Raw genomic sequence first — 23,192 nt, 5'->3', positions numbered from 1 at the left:
TCCCAAGCCACTTGAACATATATCTTCTAAGCCATTGAAAAGTAACTTTACAGCTGTGAATAGAGACAGTCTCCATCATAATACACCTGTGTTTGTATTACAGGTTCATTGTTTGAGATCCTGATGCAGTACAAGGCATATTTGTGGTCAGTTAGCATGGGGGTTTTAGTGTCGGGGTATTCCAGTAGAAGGTCTGCAGCTACACGGAGCCTTTCGAGTTCTGCTGTGGTTGGACTTGCAAGAAATGAGAGCTGGAGCTGTCCTTTGGTTTCATTGCTGGACTAATACAAGCTGCTGCAGCAGACCATGAGGAGTCATTCATAACTGAACCATTTGTGAAAATTTCCATGTCCCCTGCCACTTTATTTTTTTTTTATGAGGGAGGTAGATGTTTGTGTGGGGGCACATGAGACGTAGTTTCGATTGCTTTTGGTTTTTGGAATGAGGCAGTTGATATCGATAAAAGTGTGATTATTTGGAGGGAGCGGATGAGCCAGCTGTTTTGGTTAGGCTGTTACAAATGTAGTCATCGAAAGGTTGTAGATATCGGGTTATCCTAGAGAGATGGTCCAAGTGTAGATGGGTTGGAAGAGAAGTGCCAACATGGCATTGGGGTTGATGGCACATTTAGGGTCTTTATGCAGTTGATGGCACATTTTAGGGTTTATGTGCATGCTTCTTCTTTGCAGTGGGGAACGCAAAAAGGCCCATGTAGACTCTGAGTGCCACTCTGTGGTCTTTTGGAATTTAGTTACTTAGTTTTCTGGAAGAGGGTAGGCAGCATGTGGCACATAATGTGGGGATCTGTTCACACAACTTCTTCTCAGTTGGTCTGCTGGCCTGGAAGGGAATGATGTTGCCCACAGTATGGCTCGAGAACTCGCCATCCGAGCCGGGCCCAGCACGTTCCCCTACCATGGCGTCAGATCCGCTAGAGACCGGATGATCACGTACAACGAAATTACCACCCATTACCGCCTCTCCCGCCGTGGTCTACCCCCCGGCACACACACAACTCACCATCCAGCAAGAACACACATGGCGTCTTTTACAGATGAACACATTTCCCAATCCCGCTAAATTACACCTCATTCAGCCAGCCCTATACCTTTCACTTGACTGTACTGCCTGCCAGTCCCTCGGCACCCTTCAGCACCTTATGTGGGGATGCCCCAGAGATCCCTACCCGAAAATAACCACATGTGATCAGTGGGAGGAGGCGCTGCGCTGCCCAGACCAGGAGGCTCAAGCTTCACTGGTCGCCCGGGCGGCCGCGGTCGCCGCCAAAACGGCGGCCACTATCGTCAACTAACTCTGCTCCCAAATAAATGTGTTTCTTCTTCTTCCACACAAGGTGTCGTTTTTCTTAAATGTGGAAGCATTCGTTCAAAAGCACTGGGTTGCATTCAGGTGATGCGAACAGTTTTGGTTTGTAATACTAAAGCCAATTGGGCAACAAAGGTCTTAAAGTTAGAGGCAATGACTTTTCCAGACATTTCTAGTCTTCGGCTGCTCGATGAAGTGGTGCAGTCAAACCCGATTATAACTAACCCGGATAAAGCGAATTATGCTATATATCGAACGAAAGCAAAACCGTTACGAAAATGCATACGAAACACATTCTTTATAACGAAGTTCACATCTGACATATCGAACTCAGCACGCCTAGAATTGCCGCCGAAATGCAGGGTCTCGGAGCGGCGATTGAGATGTGCCCGACACTTTCCTTAACTTCCTTTCCTTAACCCACCCAGTCAGCGAGTCCGTACCAAGACTGCAACATCCGCGAACTGCGTGAAGAGCTCGCCAAAGTTCCCGGTGCTTTACCGAATGGAGTGTCCTTCAAGGATTTTCTGAGTGTCAACGACGACTTTGCCACCCATGTTAGCCCCTCGGGCTGAGATACCGTCGCCGATGTCATGGCAGCTGGTGCTGCTGAAAGCACCGAAGAGACTGCAGATATCGCGAGGGAAAGGTGTCCAACGCTTAATGACGCACTTCACCAGTTGGTCTGCTCCGCCAGTATTGGTGCCATATTGAAGGACACGGACTTACCTGGTGCAAATGATGTTTCGTGTAGAGAATGCTGTGCTAGTTGACCTTGCCAAAACGGAAGTGAAAACAAAAATCCCCACTTTTTTGCGAAGTAGGCAGTTAAGGCAGAAAGTAGCTTTACTGCTTGCAATAAATGGATTGTTTTGTTAAAGGTAGTAGTATACTTTAAGTGTTCATTTATCTTTGCGGGAGTGCCGGGAGGTGGAGGGGGTCCCATGTATTGCGAACTTGTAACAAAAGATTCATTATAGACTGGTTCGGCTATATTGAATCATTGGATATATGGAACTAATCGCGGCGCATATTACAGTTTGCTATAACCGGGTTAGACTTTAACATTTAGAAGGCTAGCAACAAAAGCATCTCTTTCTCAAATTGAGGGCTGGTGTCCTGATGTCGAATCACGTTTCTGTAACCTTAGCAAATACTGGTTTTCTCCAGGCTTATTACTCAGTTTGTTCTCAATGAACAGTTTATCCTTTTAGACCTTTTAGAGCACTCCTTAAGTACATAACTCGTCCATTACAACGAATCAAAAATTGCAGTTCCCACAACAACAACGATTGGAACTTGGGTGTGTTGATGAATAGAGAGCTGGGCTACAAAACATTAGAGCAGTGCAATGTAAGTAATGGCATCTGGAGCTACAACACACAACAATAAAATGTCTCAAGCTTGAGAGGAAGGAAAATGGGGGATTTGGGAACAGGGATATTTTGAAATAAGAGACTTAAAAAGGAATTTATTTAAATCTTGCAGTCGTACGGTGACAAAGTACAAATTTTGGCAGCATACAAATCTTATGCTCAAATGCTTGGTGTCTCTACAAAGCTAATTCGAGCCCATGAAAACAAGCATTGTGCTGAGGTTTTAACCTCTGCTGATTACATTAATCGGTCTATTGAAGTGGTTCTCAAATGGAAGTCCACGGACCTCTATGGGTCTGTCGGGGAATCGTAGGGGCCCCGCTAAGCCCTCCCCGAAACTTTCTCTCCTCGAATCGATTCTCCTCTTCGCCAAACCTTGCCGGCAACGCAAAAATATATGGCAGTGTGACATTTACAACTTCTCCGCGTATCACACGTTTTAACGTTGGCTTTTTGCACTACATGCCAGCTGTGTGGGAAAGCCAGATGCACAGAAGGCGGGTATATATAATGGGCTACGGTTTCGGCGACATTTACGTGCAAGAGGGACTTGTTTAACAATACAACACACATAAGCATAACAGGCAGACACACAAGGTTGCCGTTGAATAGGTGTACAAAAGACATTAGCTGCAAGGGCAAAATGTTTGACATTATGACCCGGATCAACATTGTACATAACGGGGTCCCCCATTACTTTTGCAAGCCCAAAAGGGGTTGGCGACCCACTCATGGTTGAGAACCACTGGTCTAGTGGTTAGGACACGTGGGTGAAAGCCAGGAGGTTCTGGTTCAATTCCCGGTGTCAGGATTTTTGGCTCAAAATTTGGTGGTCTGCCTGGTCTAAAGAAAAAAAAAATCTTCGGATAACCAGTGAGGCTGTACGAGACAGGTGCAGCCATACAGCTAGGCCAACTGAGACAGGAACAGCACTTTTTCACCAGAACAGGACATGGCCACACTGGTTTAGTATTCGGCCACAGTCTATCTACGAAAAGACAACAAAAGCAAAGTCCCCAGTAGCTGTTGAGCACCTGTCCAAGGTAGTGGACATGGCAAAGATACAGCAAAGAGTTAAGAATCTCTGGGCCCAGACGCCACCAGTGGGACTTGACCCTGGAAATACTGAGTACTAGGGCTCTGTCGAGGGGACGTAGCTTAGTTGTGCTACTAGAGGAGCTTTCGAGCGTTAAATGGAATATCATAGAATTATGCGAGGTTATTGAAGAACAAGGAGTGCATTAAGGGGTGAATAGTAGGCATCTTCTGTGCAATCAAAGGCATGGAGAAAGAAAAAAAAACTTAGGGTAGCTTTCTTGATGTACAAAGAAACAGCAGGGGAAACAGAAGAACTGTACAGCATTAGCAACAAGGTTTCAGGTGTTGGTTAAATAGGAGGTACAAGTCAAAGGTGGTGCAAGCCTATGAGCTCCACCATCTAGCTACAGAGATGGGGATGGTTGGCAGTATCTAGGAGGATGAAGAATTGGCAACGAATAGGGTAATCATTCAGTATTGTTATGGGGGATTTTAATCCAAAAGTAGGGAAGAAGCGGTTAGGTAGAAAGAAGTGCATTTGGAAACTTCGGGATAGGTAGTTGGAATAGCCAAGGTGATATACTGTTTGGATTTACAGAGATGAACAACCTGAGGATAATGAATGCATTCTTCTGCAAACTAATGAACAGGAAATAGACACGGGAAAGCCAAAATGGTGGAATAAAAAAATAGAATCGACTTCATTTTAAGTACTAGTCCAGGTATTGAGCAGAATGTTGATGTTTAGAGCAGTGATCAGAGGCTGGTGAGAAGTAGAATTAGAATAGATCTGAGAAGAAAAAGGACAAAACTAGTGAAAAAAAAAAAGAAAACAAATCTGCAGTCAGTGAGCGACAATTAAATTAAGGCACAATCGTTTCATATAATGCTTCAAAACAAGTTCACAAGCATAGTCATACTGAATGACAACCTAACTAACCACAGACTCAGCAGTAGCCATACAAGGGCAAGGACCTGGATAACTAGTAAACTCTCTCCGGATTCAAAAATGCCGGAATATGAGAGTCAGCAATGAAAAATTGAATTGAACTGGTTGAGTTGTCAAAATTGATTAACAGAAACAAGTGTAGCAACATCCGTGCTTACTATAAGGCAACAATTGAAGAAACAGCTGAAGGCAGGTGTTTAAGCAAAACAAAGAAGATGGCTATTAGAAAAGATAGAATGTACGCACTGAAGTCAAGGGTATGACAGAAGCCCGTCTGGTCGGGATGCATTTTGAAGAAAAAAGACCAGGACGCTGACCACAAGTTATTTTGAGTTCAAAAGAAATTAACGTTTTGGCTTCCTTGGTCACAATCACCGAGGCTTCTGACCAAGGCTTCCGTGTGAAAGCCGAAACGTTAATTTCTTTTAAACTCGAAATAACGTGTGGTTGGCGTCCTGGTCTTTCTTCTTCAAAATGTACGCACTGAAAGCCAAAGCTAATAATATAACATAGATGAGGCAACAAAAGTAGCACAAATGGTTCTATGCAGATTTATATTCTGGGATTGTTAAATGAGGAAAGAGTACCGAACAGACTAGCTTGGCTAGTGAAGTTCCATAAGTAACAAAAGGCTAGGTGAGGCAAGGCATTGAAGGGAATGAAGAGAAGCAAAGCCACAGGTGATTACAAAAACCCAGTGGGTCTACTGAAGGATGGTGGTGACGTGCGATTAGAGCTAGCAAAATTACCGTCAAAATGACTCAGGACATTAAATGTACCGCTGGCTGGGAAAAATGCCAACATAATTGGAATCCTCAAGAAGGGTGATGCCAAAAAGATTAAAAATTACTGATCTACAAGTTGTTTACCATTTCATGCATATCAGTTAACCACATAAGTGACATTCTAGAGTTTTAACAATGGATGAAACAGTCCAGGCTTAGCAAAGGCTACTCAAGAATGGATCATATTCAAGCCATAAACCTGATAACGGAGAAATCCACTGAGTGTGAACATCTGTACGTGACATTCATAGCGAATTTTTTCAAAGAGCTTTTGATTCAGTGTACACCACTGCAGTGATGGAACCATTAAGAGAGCAGGGAGCAGAGAAGACGTACATAGGGCTGCCAGAGGACATATACAAGATATCTAAGGAAACGATAACACTTTACAAGAAGAATTAATAGTTCCGTATTAGCAAGGGTGTCAGACAAAGACATACTATCCCACTGAAATTATTTACAGCATGTCTAGAAGGGGTATTAGGAAGCTTCACCATGAGAAGCCAGTACTGTAGGTAAATTGCGAATATTTGGGCCGCTGAAGATTTGTGGATGACATCATCTTGTTCACTGATTTGGCAGGAGCTTCAAGAACTGCCCTTGGAAGGCCTAGTCGTAGGGTTAAAAATAAATACGATGAAGTCGAAAGTAATGTTAAATAAACATGCAGAAAGTGCCCAGTTTTAAGCCTAGGTGATGAAATACTACAAGAGGCAGATGAATATAACCAGCTTGGCCAAGTTGTGGGTGTGAATCCAAATCACGAGAAGGAAATCAGGTGTAGATTTACTATGGGCTGCAGGTAATGAAGTAATGAACAGTAAGCTACCTCTGTCACTAAAAAAAAAGGTGTACAACCAGTGCGTATACTGGGGATAAGTTACAGGCAGGAACTTTGGCTTACTAAGCACCTTGAATAAACACTTAGGTCGGCCCAATGAGCCATAGAAAGAAGAATGGTAGGAGTGGGCACTTAGAGATAGGAAACAAGCATATTGGATATACAGTAGACTCTCGCAAAGTGGAAAGCCGGGCTAGTTAAATGGTTCATGACTGGAACTGCGCACAAAAAACTGGACCAAGGGAAGAGAACACACACAATGCAGTTTTCAACTAAATTTATTATCAGAAAAAAAAAAAAAAAACACATATATATATAGGCTTTGTCACATGATTTCTTGGGGGGCACACATGTGCACGGGGACTCCGAATACACGTTACACGTGTGTTGCTAACAGGTTAATTTCTTTATCTAGTAAGACCAGCAATGGGTGACTCACACAGTCATCTTTGTGAGAAGTAATGTGGAAGGCTTCTGTCAACTCTCTTGCCACCTGTTTCTTGTGGGAAAATAAAATATCTGTGTTATCGAAACACGGTGTGCAACCACATTCTGCGCAGTGGAGGGCTAAGTGAGTGAAGGGCCGCCCCTGGAGGCTCGACGAATGCTCCCTTAATCTAATATTGACACAGCGTCTAGTTTGCCCTACATACACATGACCACACGTCATCGGGATGCGGTATACGATGTTTTTCTTGAATTCAACAAAACGCCGCGAATGACATACTGTACTTACTTGTGTGCCTTAAGCTGTTCGAACTTCTTTCGAACCAGAGAGCACACACTACTGAGATTATTCTTTGCCGAAAACGCCACCTTCACACCAAATCCCACTGCCACGTTCTTTAATCGATGTGATAACCCGTGCACGTACGGAATTACCGATACCGTGCCTCGCTCATTAGGATCCCGTCCTTTTTTTTTGGAACCGCTGCCCTCTGACAGGATGGCTTTTTTCACTTTCTTGCTCGCCACGAATAGCACCGCGTCAGGGAAGCCTGCCTTCCTGAGCCGCGCTACTTGCTGATTGAAGAACTGTCCCACACCGTGTGGGCAAGATTTCATCACTGCCGACTTCAAACAGGCCACTGCAATACCCTGCTTGACTATTTTGGAGTGGTCTGAAGAAAAGCTAAGAAGTGGCTTCTCTGAACGGGGTGAAAATAGCCAACAGACATGATCCTTTTCAAAAGCCAGTTTCAAGTCCAGGTATTGCAAGCTGTTCCCACTCGGAGCCTCGCAGGTGAACTTTAACCCCTTCCCTCGAGTACAAACTCTACCTCACCGAACGCAAAGTATTGCCTCGAGTCCACTGTGAGTGCGATTAATAACGTCTCTGTTAACACCACCGTTGAGGATCGGGTAGAAATGGAGCAGATGACGCACGCCAGTGTTTTTTTTTTTTCTTCGGCATGCGGGTGCAGTGACCCAAGCCATGCCATGTCCATGGCACATCCGCCATGTCTGTGGCTGCTTCCAGTGTTGCCAAGCGAAGAAATCGACAGTTAAACTTTTCAACGAATACCACCTTTAGCGCGCGTCATTTACAAGGTATGAATAGCGCTGAAAAACACGGAGTACCTCTGCAGGCGGAAATGCCGCTATGCGTGCGACCGTGGCAATCATCTAGCTTCCTGCATGGTCAGAGGAGCCCACTCTGCGCTGTGTGCATGATACGGCATACACCGCAGCATACACTCAGTTTATAAATGCGTGAAAGGGGTTGACAGCGCGATGAAAGATTGCCCTGGTGATTGTCATCGGCGCTGTTTCGCAAAGCGGTGACTGAATAACTGCAGCTATGCTAAGCCTTTTCTGAGCGACCCGGCCTCGGAGGGACGTGTTTGCCGCGACAACGCCGCGTGTGTGAACGCTAGTGGGCCGCCAGTCGTCGGCGGAAATTTTCAATTACTGTCTGGAGCGAGCATATTGTTTGGGACCCCCCTATCTGGCCTTCAAACGCTCGTTTCCCCTATTCTAAAACTGACGTGCCGACGCAAGCACGGACGACATGAGTAGCATGAGGAACTTCTATATAATATTCTAGTTCACTGCAGCCCGCAGTTTAAGCAGGAGGCGGCCTCTTAGCCTTCCCGTTGTCAGATGGAGGGGGGGGGGGGGGTCGCACAGAAGTGCTCGCTCGCCCAGAGCAACCCAGCGTCGGGGATAATTGCGGTACTAGCGCCACATTATCCCCTGGTGAGCCTGGGGAAACATTATTGTGTTGTTATTGCCATAGCAACGCCGCCGCCGTGTTGGCCTTGAAGGCGTAGGAATGTCAGGAGGCGCAGCTAGCGTGAGGGAGACGTGACGCTTTCGCCCTCTCATGCCGGTTGGTTTCATTCTGCCACCCCCCTTCCCGCCAACGATTCCCGCCCGCCAACCGCCGCTCCGCCGCCGCCACACCCATAGAGTTCTTACTAACTCTATGCCTCACCAGGCCAGCTTCGCATCCGCTTAGGGTGCCTCGATGCGCGCCCGCTCCGCTGAGGGTGAGGACAACCGCGTCGTCTGCTAGCGCGACCGCCATTTTCTTGCATCCGCTGGACGCGGGGCGCGCGCTTGCTGCGTGACGCGCCTTGATAGTGCTGGTCTCGCTAACAGTGTGGGCTTGATTTGGCTTTACTTTTTATATTCATTGCTTTTCTAGGGTAGATGAATAGGAGAGTAACGTTTTGGTGAAGAATTCTTTATTCTGAGATGATTAGCGAAGGTATGGTGAATGCCTTTCTTTTTTTACGATAGGTGACATGGCGGGCAACTTCTCGCCGTCGTTGTCAAACCGGCGCCGTGAACTTGCGTTTACATGTAAACAAAGCAGAGAGTAGGTAAAGTACACGAAGGAAGGGAACTGCTACATATTCATGTAGGAATGTCCGGTACGCTTACGGCCACTGAAACTTGCGGTACTTACATAGGATTGCCTGGCGGCAAACTGTCATGTATGCACTGTGCGATCTAAACATAATTGATTGTTTGATGAGGTTTAACGCGACTACGCTACATAGGCGACAAGGCGCGCCGTAGTGCAGGGCTCCGGATTAATTTTGACCACCTATAGATCTTTAACATGCGCCGAAAGCTCGAACACACGGGTGTTCTGTATTTTCGTCTCTATCAGAAAAGCGGCCGTCATGCCGAGAATCGAACCAGCGTCCGTGGGCTGCAATCTGAACATAAAGGCTTACACGGAGTAGGAATAATATCATTTAATACCTTGAAGAAGCACAAATACACTATGTACAAAATGATGAAGAACATACCCCACTGCTGTTAGATAATAAATTATGTACAAAATGATACAAACACACTTCACTGCGGTTATAAAACAGGTAGCGATGATTACGCTCGTTTGTTTTCGAACTTGCTTTTTGAAGTTTTGAATTGCGTTGTTGGCATGTGTGATGTTCTTGAAGTAGGGTGTATGTTCTTTCCAGGTCTGCCAACTGCTTTTTCAACTCAGCGCAATTCCTTTGTGTCTCACTATATTTTTTGTGAGAGTTTCATTTGCCGAGTTTCGGCATTCAAAGCTTCGACACCTGCGCTGTTGAGTTGGAGTTTTTGCGATGACGTCTCTTGTGACACCGTGTGAGTTACTCTGGGAGCATTTCCACTGTATCTGATGATGCGTGAGGTTCTTCGCCAGAGTTGTCCACCTCTTCATTGTTGGATGTGGGCACAGGCTGCGTTCGTTCTCTGGGTGGCTTTCGCTGCTTTAGAGCAACTAAAAGCAGAAAGATATGCAAAGCAATGATTAAATATGCAGTAAGTTCAGGGAAAGCGCGGTAATCAAGGGAACGGGAAATCAAGACAAAGAACAAAGCGGAAACACTGCATCATTTACACTAACCAGGTCGAGCGATTGTGCCTTTTCCATGGAGTGGAAACTGGATGCGTGAGGTTAAGGTTGTTGCATGGGCTGATTGACATTAAAATTGAATAGGTGGAAGTGACTCCCGATAAGAGCAGGAGAAGGAGCATCGATACATATACAATTACATGCATGCATGAATAACGTGTTAAAGTCAAAAGAAGTGAAGCATGCCAGACCGACGGCTCAAATGCCGCTGGAACGTTTCCCAGCGGCCACCACCGATTTTTAAGTAATGTACGCACTTATACGAAAACTCGCAGTGAATCAAATGGTAAATGTCTACCTCTGATTGGGAAAGGCGTTAGCACAGCATTTGGCTTCAGCTTCTTCCATCCATCTGCCCGGTTTGGTTCAAAACAGAATCCCTAAAAGTGAGCCTGCACGATAAATTTCCAACAAAGTTGCCTTTTTCTCCCGAGAAATAAGAATAAATGTTGTGAAATCAAGCAAATCGAGCAAACTGGCATCCACACGTATCGGCGTACATCCGCACATGATTCACAAAATAGAGGTTTAATTCACATTACTTTTCACCTCCATGCGCTACTTTTATGACATGATAAGCCAGAATAAATGTCCTAAATGTCATAATTTTTCCGCACAACGAGATGTAAAACAGGCCTTACGTTGATACAACGAGGAGAAACACGAGCATAACGCGTCGCATGCAGTTTTACGCTTCGGAATATATCATTCACACTGCCAAAAATGGGCTTTTGCTGAAGTAAGCGTGATGCGCCGGGATGACGCTTCGGGACTGGGAAAGGTGGCACACATTCTTACAACGAGCGCCTTATTTCGTGATACAAAGTGAAATGACTGAAGATACAAAGCGCCATACGTTTCATATCGGCCCCCCGCTTTAAGAGGCCACGTCCGTTTGCATCAATGAAATATAAAAAGGCCGCCAAAACATGATGAAAACTCCAACTTAAACACATAAAACCGTACATCTGGTATCTAGAAACCGCCACACAGACCAGCTGACAATAGCCCCAAATGGATTTGGCATTGCTGAGGAGCCGGGCATATGCAGGAGTGGTTCGTCGGCTGCCACTTGTCCCGGTTGATCTTCCCCGTCCGCAAAAGCCGCCTTTTTGGGTCTCTAGGAAACGAAAACATCCTCCAGACATTTGTAGCGATGTTAGAACGCTGGGGAACGCAGCACCCAGACATTCTGCAAAGAGACTTTGTGAAGAGCGCCGCTTTTCGCGCGCCTAGCGCGGGAGTCGGCGGGGGCGGGATGCAAGAAAATGGCGGCGGCGCCTCCCGAGAACCGGTCTTGGCGGCGGCGACCCCTTCAAAGAGTGGCGCCACCCTGAGCGGAGCGGGCGCGCATCGAGGCACCCTTGCGATCGGCGCGCAGCCAGCGCAACTGTCGGCGAACGCCGCTTGCGCATTAACGACGCCAGCTCAATGCAGCTTGAGCACTTTATTCATGCGCGAACGCGACGTGCGGGCCGGCCAGAAACACTGATGCGCAATACAAAACTATGGTCCCTAGAAATATTTGCCAGCCTGCCGTCCTCGCGCCTTCTCTCTGGGGAGGCGTCATAGAGTTAATACTGGAGGCGTGTCCACGCCGCTGATGCACGCACTGCGCTGCGCAGAGGGCGCTGCGAGCAATCGGAGCGCCCGGGCGGTCGGCGGTCGGAGCTATCGGAGCGAGAGCGGCTGCCGGCCTGTGCCGCGCGCTACTGCCGCGGAGTGTGGGCGCGCGTCTGGGTTTGTCGGCCAGTCAGAGCCGTGAAATCCAATGGCACGAGGTACATCAGCTCGCAACTGAAGCTCCGATAGAACTACGATAAGGCCATTTAATTTCGCGGCCCGAATTTTCCGCGAATCGGGCTACGGAGCCTATTTGTGGCCGCTGACCTTCGCGAGTGAGACCGAAGGATGAAACCGCAGCAACGAGAGTGACGAAAGTAGCCGTAGCCGTTTCGCCACCGCCGCTGGAACCATTATGTCGTGCAATGTTGAGGCAGTGAGATCACGTTCAAAGGGAGTCCGGAGGCGCCAGACGCAGTGTTTGCTCCAATTAATTGGTAAAATTACTAGGTTATCCCAGAACGTCAGACATATGGTTGGCATGTAGCCGGCCAGGCTAATCGAGAAAAAGGGGAAAAAGCTGTAGTAGTGAAATGCTTTACCAAAAAAAAAAAAAAGAACTCCGTTCCTAAATACTTCGGGGGGGAGGGGGGGGGGGGGTAAAGCAATGCATATGGTCATCAGACTAAATAAGCCTCAACTAGACGGCAGCGAAGCCGTACGATGGGGCCTAATTAATGAAATGCGAATTGGTCCGATCCCGTTCAAGCTTCAAAGCATATATTTGACTCGCAAACAGAGAGAAGTCAGGATGGTTCCAAAGGCCCACAAAAGAATTGGGTGAGTGCCCACACACCACACAAATATTTTCACGCGTTTACATATCCATGGCAGCTAGCGGGGGTATACACGAAAACGTTTCTTTGTTAGGTAACCTGTCGAAATTCCGCGTAATGTGCCCCAGCTAGCAAAGGATGCCGTGCCGACAGTGGGGCTCCTGGATTTACAGTCTCGGACTGTAAATCGAGGACTGTAAATCGAAGAGCCCCACTATTTCCCATGCCCCCGAGTAAGTGTGGAAACCTTTTGCTCGGAAGAGGATATAGACTCATAGAGGATAGAGCGCAGCGCCACGATTCCGTGGTTTGGCTCGAATGTACTCCCATTAGTTCATGCTTCGGTAAAAAAAAAAAAAAGCTCTTCGTATTCGTAGGAACCAATTTATTTGGCCCATCTGTTGTGTAGACAGAAACGAATAGATTGATTGATTGTGAGGTTTAACGCGCCGACGCAGATGATGATGCCTAGTGGCACAGCGGCCTTAGTCGCAACGCCACTGTACAATCGCCTCGCCAAAAAATACTTTAAAAAAATAAAAAATAATGTCAAAATAAAAAGGAAATACTTTTACGGAATTTTTGTGCTAGTCTGACTTCTTTGTTCGCATGTCTTCCCAGACTGTTCTCTGCTCTTTTCCCACCAACATTCTAACCTTCTTTTACTAACCTCTACTGCTGTCCAGTTCAACGTAGGCGATGAGGCGCCCCGTAGTGGAGGGCTCCGGATTAATTTTGACCACCTGGGGATTTTTAACGTGCGCCGAAATCTCGTACACACGGGCGTCAGAAACGAATAGAGGACGAAAACGCGCAGTTCGGCTGAAGCCTGAAGCCACCCATACCCCATACTATTGTGAACTAGAATTCTAGTTCACTATACCCATACCTACGAAGGCAGCACGGCGGAGCGCCGTCCGCCGCACTGCTCCCCGCGCCGGCACTGGCCGGCCGCGCTCCGATTGCCTGCAGCGCCGCCGCTGCATGCATCACAGAGGAGCCCCCTTCGCGGCCGGCGACCGGCAGACTAGCAATTATTTCCAGCAGCTCGGATTCGGCGGTGCAAGATGCCATCGTCGCCAGGGCTGCCAAAGTCACCAGGGACCTTCCTCCCTCGGTCACCACCCCTCCCCCGAATTAGCCCTTGCGGCAGTAAAAGCTCTCCCCCCCCTCTCTCTCTCTCTCTCTCTCTCTCTCTCTCTCTCTCTCTCTCTCTCTCTCTCTCTCTCTCTCTCTCTCTCTCTCTCTCTCTCTCTCTCTCTCTCTCTCTCTAGCGACCATAACAAAACAGAGAAGGTTGTCATCAAGCACAGCATACGCTCGACAAAGGCCCTGTCTTTCAGCCCAGCTTCACGGCATACGAACATGGTTCTCAACTTCCGCAACAGTACTCAAAAAGGAGACTTGTAGCGATTCGTCCTGGTGTTTTTGGTGCCCCTGAGCCATGTCTGAGAGAGCACACAGGAGAAATCTCTTGCCACATGAGACGCGCGTCGGTCTCTCCGTGCGGCAGCGGTGGCCGTTTTCGCGCATGCGCCACCAGTCGCGCCAAGGTGAAGCGGGGAGAGAAAAAAAAAAAATGAGAGGAGGAGGGGTTTCCCCAGGGCCGCTGGAGCAAATGTTACAGCTTGTACGACCACCGATATGAAAGACGTTTAAATCCCGTCCACGAAACCAAGATATGAGCTGGCGCCTTTGTGAGAAGGTATATGGCATATACTGATGCCGGAAAGTTCAGACACGACTAAAAGTTCTGCTTTACGCACTATACATGCGGTTTTTTGAAACGCATATGCCCAGATCTGCTGTGACGCTGGCATTGCCTCGAATACTTGTTACTTCGGGCTTAGGAAATAGTAAATGCATAAGTACATGCATTGAACTTTCTGAGGTTTTATCGCATACAGCGGTAAACACAAAAAAGCGTGCTAATTTCGGTAGGTCTATATAGTACTTCAAGCAGGTAAACCGAAGCTGAGAGAGCGTGCTGATTGAGAGCTGAGATCTGGTAAGTGTTTACCGGCCAGCAAGAACAAATACAGCGAAAAGCAATGACACATTATACAAACGTGTCAGCATAAAGTACGTCGTTGAATCAGCGGAAGTTATGCCTGAAAGAATTGATACGCACGCCACAAAGGCGCATCGATGGCGGCGATTTGAAGCTCGCGCCAAGTTCTTCGGGCCAGGCTTCCTCGCCCCAAAAGAGCACTAGGAAGTGCCCTTTTTACGCTCTTACCCTTCTTGCACCCAAAAGCGCAGCACATGACCATCGGAAATTACGTTGACTCCACTAAAATGGAAAAAAAATCACGACCACTGCGAATTTCACTTCGCAGCAGGGAACTTGGCGGGCGAAATCAAGCACTAATTTTTTAAAAAGAGGGCATTACCTCAGTCTCACTGTCGGCAAAAAATCAGAACAACAAAGCGCGTAGTTTTGCATAACCAAAATTAAATGACCAAACGCGAACTTTGAGTGTTGTGGCACGTGGGATGCAAGAGACGATGCAATAGGGATGCAATAGGGGAGGGGGGTTAAGTGATCAAAGCGCGCCGAGGTGGAATAGCGCGAACAGTGACGACACTTGACGAGGTCTGCGGGGTATTTAAATTTATTGATGGGTAGAATAATGGAGGTCGTAAATTTTTGTTGCGTAGCTCAAGATACCCTGGACGTCCACGGTGCTCGTGAGATGTGGAGTGACGACGGACCTTCGGAGTCTTTGGTGTTACAATTTTGTGGCTTATGCCTACGTCAGCGGCTCAGGCCTTCTTCTTCAGCGCGAAGATCTGGCCGTCGCACTTGGCTCGGTACTCCTGGACCTTCTTGCGGACCACGATCTCCAGGCGAAACTGGCGGCAGAGGCTCTGCAAGGTCGCAGTGAACTGAGTCTCGAGGAACTGCACCGACTTGCCCTCGTAGTGGTCGAGAGTGCGGTGGATCCACATGAGGCGTCCGTTGGGCTTCAGAAGCCTGGCCACTTCCGGCAACGCGTCCGGCATAATGTGGCCGGGCATGAGGCATCCACAGAGCGCCACCACGTCGTACTCATTGTCCTTGAGGGTCAGCTTGTTGTTCTTGGCAACTTTCTCGAGGAAGTGACGCCTGTACAGCTTCTTCTTTTTGGCCTCGCTCATCATCTCGTCGCTGTAATCCAGGGCATCGATGCACGTGTATCCAAGGTTCTTCAGCTGCACTCCGAGGAGTCCTGTTCCGGAACCGCAGTCCAAGATGACGGCGTCCTTCTTGACCTGTAGCTCCGAGTTGATGAACTGCGCCATGATGTTTGGGGCCTTGTACTTCTGCGCAGCCAGGTCCTCCTCGTAGCTTGATGCCCAGGTGTTGTAGATGGCCTTGGTCTCCTCAGGCGTGCGGTCGTCGACGACAAAGTCCACAATGTCGGCCCTGTCCAGGGAGCTCGTAGAAGGCTTCTTTGCCATTTCTTAGTGTCAGCGGCTTTGTTTGCCTTGAGCAGGAACCTCGTTATCAGCGCTCACAGGACGTTGACACGGCCTTCTCCGGGCAGAGTGCGGTCGTCTCTCTCCCTGCTCAAGTTTTTACTTGCCCTTTTGGGACTTGCTGCTGCGATCGTCTTCTACTGCCGTGCGGCCGGCTCTGAGATTCAGCAGTCTCTTCGGTGGTGGGCTGGGCAGGAACGGTCTGCAGCCCCCAGATTAGCAGCTCAGCACTGCGTTTCTGCGGGGCAGTTGGCTGGCGACGGCCTTTGCCCTTGTGTGGTCACCACGGCTCTGCGGCGCTCACTACAGGTGTTCGTTCAGACTCAGCAACAGAGCGTGGTCATCACCGTCGAGGTTGCCATCGTCGCTGACTGGCTGGACTCGGCCCGCTCCGCGGCTCAGAACCCCGGGACAAGGACTCGAGGCAGTGAAATCGCCTGAGGACAAAATGGAGTAAAAGGAAGACGTTAGACAGTGCCTGCCAAGGCGAGGTGCAGCGGCAACTGCTGAAGCAAGGTGCTAGTCCTGGCACTGCTGTGGTGTAGACAGGTACGTACAGCAAGTCCTGGCCAGTACCGTCCTCGCGCTGAAGTGGCGCTCGTCGTCCGCGTGGTCCTTCTCCAGGGAGTCAGAGCCGTTCATTTAGTGGGAACACATGGTAGCTGACTCGTTAGCTCCGCGCCGTCTAGAGCCGCCCAACAGCCAGGGTCTCCGCTGTCGTCGCCGACGCGCAGCCCAGGGAACAGGAACCCCGTGCCAGAACGCAGTGGTGGATTTTCGCGATGGCGCGCGTGGACGTTTCCTCATCGTTGTCTTCCTCGTGCTTCGGTTCCGAGCCTTGAATAAATATTTTTGTGGATAAGTTGTGTGAAGGAGAGCTGTGGGCAAACGACAAATTTTCACGGTGCAATGACGGAACAGTCGGCGACGCAACGTCTGAGCGGTAAAGCCTTGCGGTCCTTTGTCTCCTCGAAATGGACAACTTCTGCAAACCGGTCAACTGCCAATGCAAGCTAGGCAACTTCCCGCCATCTGTTAGCTCACACGTTGGATTTCCCTGGTAAGACATCGACGACGACGAAGCGATTCGGGCTGGAGCTCTGAGTTGATGCTCTTGAGTTAAGGTTTCGTGGTAACCTGTTGCGGTATTAATCTGTGGACACATCAACGTCCTAAAGCACGAGTCGTCGTTCAATAGCCAACGTGGGTACGCGTTGTTGGCAAGAGGAGCCCTTCCACTAGGAGCCACCATTGCTGCCCCGCATAGCGGTTAAACCGCCTTCGCCAATTTATGTCTTTCCGGCAAACTGAAGTGTCGGCCAAGTGCAAGTTAACACCGTATTGTCCTCCGCTGTTCCCAAATTCGGGCGAAACGAACATCGAATAAGCATCTAAAGGGTGGCCAAGATATGGGCTACGCTCACTGGCCAGGTGGATGTCGTACAACGAATAAACCACACTATGAAGCAGACTTGTACACGTTACTGAAAAAGTAACCGATTACAATTACGATTACAACTTCAAAAAGTAATCTAAATGTTACTCTAGAGTAATCGATTACTTCCCAAGTTACTTTTCATACATCTTTATCACGGTAGCACAATGCCGACATACAGCGTGGCATAAATTGCGAAGCCGCCGGTAAATCGAATCCTAAAGATTGGTTCCTGCACGTACGTACTGCAAGTTTTCCTCGAGTGTTATTTCAGGGGTACTTTCTATCGTGTCAAAATTTTAACGCTCAGCTACGCTTCTGTGAGTGGTAACAACATTTATGAAAATGTAATTGGAGGACGCCGATGGACACGGCGTGAAGAGGAGCCGTATTGTCGAGGAATATTGGAATAAATAATTTTATAATCGATTTCAGAATCGATTATAAAATTATTGGTGGACGATTGGTGGAGAGGGCACGGATGGCCAGCATAGCCCAAGGCATCCCGGACTAAGGAAGCCTCCCACCGGGCGGGTGCCCTAACATCAGCACCTGGTCTCCAATAAAGTTTATTCATCATCATTTCAGAATAAAATCTGGGAAGTATTTGAAGCATTACAAAATTACAGAAAAATGTAATCGATTACAAGTAATACATTGTAACGTCTTACGTACACGTCTGGTACAACTAATGGCGTGGAAAGAACTGAAATTCAAACTGTACGGGACAGGCAAAGTTGGAGCAGGCTTTTTAACAGCGAAGCTGTTTAGCAAATCGTAATTTTTTGCGTGAGCAGACAAAAAACCAAGAAATTGCCGCGCGGGCCTCGCGGCGACCGCCCGGCAGTTAACAAAACCAAGGAAATGCCTAGCGTTCGTGTGTGCGGGCCTCGCGACGACCAGCTAGCGTACCCTGCGCACGTTCGTCAAGCCAAGCATACCAACTTAGGGAGATTGGCCAAGACTGCGGAGACCGCTGGGCACTTAAAAAAAACCAAGGAAATGCCGAGTGCTCGTGTGTGTGCGTGTCTCGCGGTGACCGCCCAGCGTCCCCGGCGCACGTTTGTAAAGCCAAGCATACCTACTTTGGGAGATTGGCAAAAATCGGCAAAAAAAAAATCACTTCATCGTTTGCCGTAATCGTGGAAACACTTGCTCGGAACAAGACACGTCATAGCGTACGCCCCTCCAGGGTGATGTCCAATGATTGTCACTCCCCAAAAGATAAAGGAAGCTCACATTTATAGCAACGATGATGGAGTAAAGGTAGTTGTGACAGCGAAGAAGAATCAAATCGGCTGCAATCGTGGAATTAAACCGTCGTGAAGGCCGTGAAGGTTTAGCGTACAGTTTCGCTACCTTCAAGTCTTACGCGTTAGTGTGAGCTTCCGTCATTTTTTCTGCGACGGGGGGTGGGACTTTATAGTAAGGGTGTATATACATATATATACACACACAAATATATATATAGGGGAATGGGTAGATTATTTTTTACTGTTAGTGACGTTATATTATTACTTTTTTATTAGTTACGTGAGAAAGAAAGAAAGAAAGAAAAACACGCGCCCAGAGTGCGGACCGAACCCACGCCTTTGCGCGGCGAAAAGAAACGGTTGCATGGCGAGGAAATGTGCTGGTAACCGTATAGACCGATGCTACTAATGCAGGAGCAGCGGTGGCGTAGAGGTAGAGCATCTGCCTCGGGTGCAGAAGGACCGTGGTTCGAATCCCGGTGCCGGACAATTCCCACCGGAGTAAAGAAAATCCGCGGATTGGTGGAATTGCAGAATGGGGCTGGGGGTGCGACCTGGCCCCGGCGACCTTTGCACTTCCTTACCAGAGCAGAATTGGCCACCCTGGTGTAGTAGCGGCCACAACCTCCCATGAATACGCCAATTAACCCACGGCTCTCAGTCTCCAGTGGCTGCGAAGCAACTGACCACGGCGGCGGTCAGACCTGTGACTCTGCACAGGGTGCTAAGAATACCTGGACCCGGACAGGCCGCCATTGGAATCTGAACCTGGCAACGTTGAACACGAGAACCCTATCTAGTGAAGTGAGTCTACAGGTGTTGTTCGAGGAATTAAAGGGCATTAAATGGGATGTCATAGGGCCTAGTGAGGCTGGGAGGACAGGTGAAGCCTTTACGGTGCTGAAAAACGGACACGTCCTATGTTACCGTGGTCTAGTGGACAGAAGAGAACTGGGAGTGGGATTTCTAGTCAATAAAAGCATAGCTGGAAACATAGAAGAACACTATAGCGTTAACGAAAGGGCTGCAGGTCTTGTAATTAGGCTCAATAAAAGGTACAAACTCAAGGCGGGCTACGCGCCCACATCCAGCCACGACGACCAGGTAGTGGAACGCTTCTATGAAGGTGTGGAATCGGCACTGGCTAAAGTAAACACACAGTATACCGTAGTTATGGGGGACTTCAATGCTAAAGTAGGCAAGAACTAGGCTGGAGACAAGGCAGTTGGGAACTATGGTCTGGGCTGTAGAAATATCAGGGGGGGGGGGGGACCTACCAGTAGAGTTCGCAGAACGAAATAACCTACGCATAATGAATACTTTCTGCAAACGGGAGAGCCGGAAGTGGACGCGGAGGAGCACGAATGGGGAGCATAAAAATGAAATAGACTTAATATTATGCGATAACCCTGGCGTCGTGAAGGACGTGGAAGTGCTCGGAAGGGTAAGGGGTAGTGACCACCGTATGGTTAGATTTAGGCTAGAATTGAGGAGGGACCGTAACAAGCTAGTACGAAAGAAGCCGATCAATGAACTAACAGTAAGACTGAAAGTTGAAGAATCCGGGATCGCGCTGCAGAACCGATATTCAGCTCAAACAGAGGAAGCAGAGTTTACGACGCAGGAAGCCAGCGACAATCTTACACGCATTACCATGGAGTGTGCAGTAGCAGTCGGGGACACGATGGCCAGACAGGATACTGGTAAACTTTCCCAGGAGACGAAAGATCTAATTAGGAAACGGCAAACCATGACAATCTCCACCCCAGCTGACAGAATAGAACTAGCGGAGCTTTCGAAGTTAATCAATAAGCGTAAGAAAGCTGACACACGGAAGTATGATATGGAGAGGATCGAATACGCTGTAAAGAAAGGAGGTAGCCTGAAAGCAGTGAAGAGGCGTCTTGGCGTGGGGAAAAATCAGATGTATGCACTTAAAGACGAGCAAGGCAATGTCTTCACAAATAGGGATAAAATAGTCACAGTAGCCGAGGAGTTCTATAGGGATCTGCACAGTAGCCGGGGCATCCATGATAATGCCGAACGAGAAAAGGCCTTGAAAGAAATGGAAAGGGGCAAATTACCTGGTGAGGATCAGATAACAGCAGACCTCTTGAAGGATGGCGGAGAAATCGTACTTGAAAAACTGGCAAACCTGTATACGCAATGCCTAATGACCGCAAGTGTACCAGAATCTTGGAAGAACACGAACATCATCCTAATCCACAAGAAAGGTGACATGAAGGACTTGAAAAATTACAGGCCGATCAGCTTACTGTCAGTCGTCTGCAAGGTACTTACCAATGTAATCGCTAACAGAATTTCTGCCACTTTAGATTTCAGTCAACTTAAAGAACAACCAGTGTTCCGTAAGGGCTATTCAATAATGGACCATATTCACACGATCAACCAGGTGATTATACTGAACCGCTATAGTATATAGCCTTCATAGATTACGAGAAAGCATTTGACTCGGTCGAAACCTCAGCAGTCATCAGGCATTACGGAACCAGGGGGTAGATGAGCATTATGTAAGAATACTAGAGGATATCTACAATGAGTCCACAGCTACCATCATCCTCCATAAGGAGAGCAGTAAAATGCCTATAAGGAAGGGCGTCAGACGAGGAGACACAATCTCTCCAATGTTATTCACAGCATGTTTACAAGAAGTATTCAGAACGTTGGATTGAGAACAGGTGGGAGTAAGGGTTAATGGAGAATATCTCAGTAACCTCAGATTTGCTGATGACGTTGCCTTGCCAAGTAACTCGGGGGACGAATTGCGAAGCATGCTTTCCGCACTAGACGAACACAGTAGAACCGTGGGCCTGAAAATTAATATGCAGAAAACCAAAGTAATGATCAATAACCTCGGGACAGCACAGCTGTTTGAGATAGGTGGCGAGGCAGTGGAAGTGGTAAGCGAATATATCAACTTAGGCCAAGTTGTGACCTCGGATTCCAACCATGAGGCAGAGATAATTAGACGAATAAGAATGGGGGTGGAGTGCATACGGCAGACATTCTCAGATAATAAATGGCAGCCTACCATTGTCCCTGCAGAAGAAAGTGTATGACAGCTGCATCTTACCGGTACTCACCTACGGGGCAGAAACTTGGAGGCTCACTAAGAGGGTTCAACTTAAATTGAGAACGACTCATTGGGCAATGGAGCGTAAAATGATAGGTGTAACATTAAGGGACAAGAAGAGAGCGGAGTGGGTCAGGAAAGAAAGGCGTGTTAAGTACATATTAGTAGAAATTAAGAAGAAATGGACGTGGGCAGGGCATGTAATGCGAAGGGAAGATAACCGTTGGTCATTAAGGGTAACAGAGTGGATCCTTTAAGCGGTGCAGGGGGCGACAGAAAGTTAGATGTGCAGATGAGATCAAGAAGTTTGCGGAGATAAATTGGTCGCAGTTAGCACAGGACCGGGGTAATTGGAGATTAATGGGAGAGGCCTTTGCCCTGCAGTGGGCGTAGATAGGCTGGTGATGATGATGACTAAAGCAATGGTGACGCTTGCGAATAGGTGGATGAGCCGGCTGGAAAATAGCCGAGGGAGGAAGGAAGCATATGGAGAAAGACAAAAAGGACGAGCGCAGGAACCCGATGCCAATCTTCCTGTATGAGTATGCGTAAAAAAACAGAAGAGGAGAGGAAAAAGCCTGACACAGCGCCCTCGCTGACCATGGTGGATCCGTTACAGCTGTATGCGTTCAACTAAACCTTCTAGAGCTCAATAAGCCCATCCGTCCTATTGCAGTTGTCGCTCACATTGTCGCTATTCTCCACAAACCTCGTTGAATTTCTTGCCGTTTGATCTCCCACGATTTTTATCGTCCTCCAACTCCTTGCTGTGCTCCTAGCCGGTACCTTGCTAAATTCCTCCCGCCATAGACGTCAAACACATATAGCAGAGCACTTGGACACCCTGCTGCGCAGCTCCGATCCCCTAATGCAGCTACGACTTGTCCAGATGGCCGAAGAAACCGCCAGGAAAGGAACAAGAATCTCCTGGCTGATTGACGCGGCAGAGCCCAAATATCACTACTTCGAGGCGAATAAAGTTCTTTCCCTCTCTCTCTCTCTCTTTCTAGTCCCACTATTCATAAATCAACATGTGGAAGCGCACTCTCCATGTGGTCGCAAGTCTTGCGTCACCAGGTTGTAGCCCTTGTCAAATTCGTCGTCACAACCATAGTTGAACTTCCCGTCGCTGATTGAATTCTTCATTCCCATCGCCAAACTCCTCTTGCTTTTTTTTTTAAGTGAAGCTTTCGTTGCCTCACTGACAGCAACCGTGCGCGAAAACGCACTGCAGGAAACCAACTCTACACAATGAAAGGACACATGATGATGGGTTTGCACAAAGACATCAAGCTCCTCAAAAGAAAAAAAAAAGCGCTTCTCGTGGTCGGAATCGAACCTGGTTCCATCGCGTTGTGAAGCCGACCTCTATGCA

The 23,192-nt window shown here is 48.0% G+C and overlaps 2 protein-coding genes across 3 annotated transcripts in view; one reads left to right on the top strand and one right to left on the bottom strand.

Moving 5' to 3' along the window:
• LOC144138770 (glycosyltransferase 25 family member-like) overlaps positions 1-23,192 on the top strand; it is a 247,209-nt gene that overhangs the window by 192,636 nt on the left and 31,381 nt on the right. The gene's annotated exons all lie outside the window — the stretch shown is intronic.
• LOC144167088 (methyltransferase-like protein 27) lies at positions 15,340-16,017 on the bottom strand. Its single transcript, XM_077696478.1, has one exon. It carries the CDS (start codon positions 16,015-16,017, stop codon positions 15,340-15,342), a length of 678 nt encoding a protein of 225 aa, XP_077552604.1.

The sequence above is a fragment of the Haemaphysalis longicornis genome, unplaced genomic scaffold, assembly GCF_048455015.1.
Source record: "Haemaphysalis longicornis isolate Haplotype H1 unplaced genomic scaffold, Haemaphysalis longicornis Haplotype H1 scaffold_1, whole genome shotgun sequence".
NCBI lineage: Eukaryota > Metazoa > Arthropoda > Arachnida > Ixodida > Ixodidae > Haemaphysalis > Haemaphysalis longicornis.
Note: the sequence above shows the minus strand (reverse complement) of the source record. Positions and strands in the feature narration are given on the sequence as shown.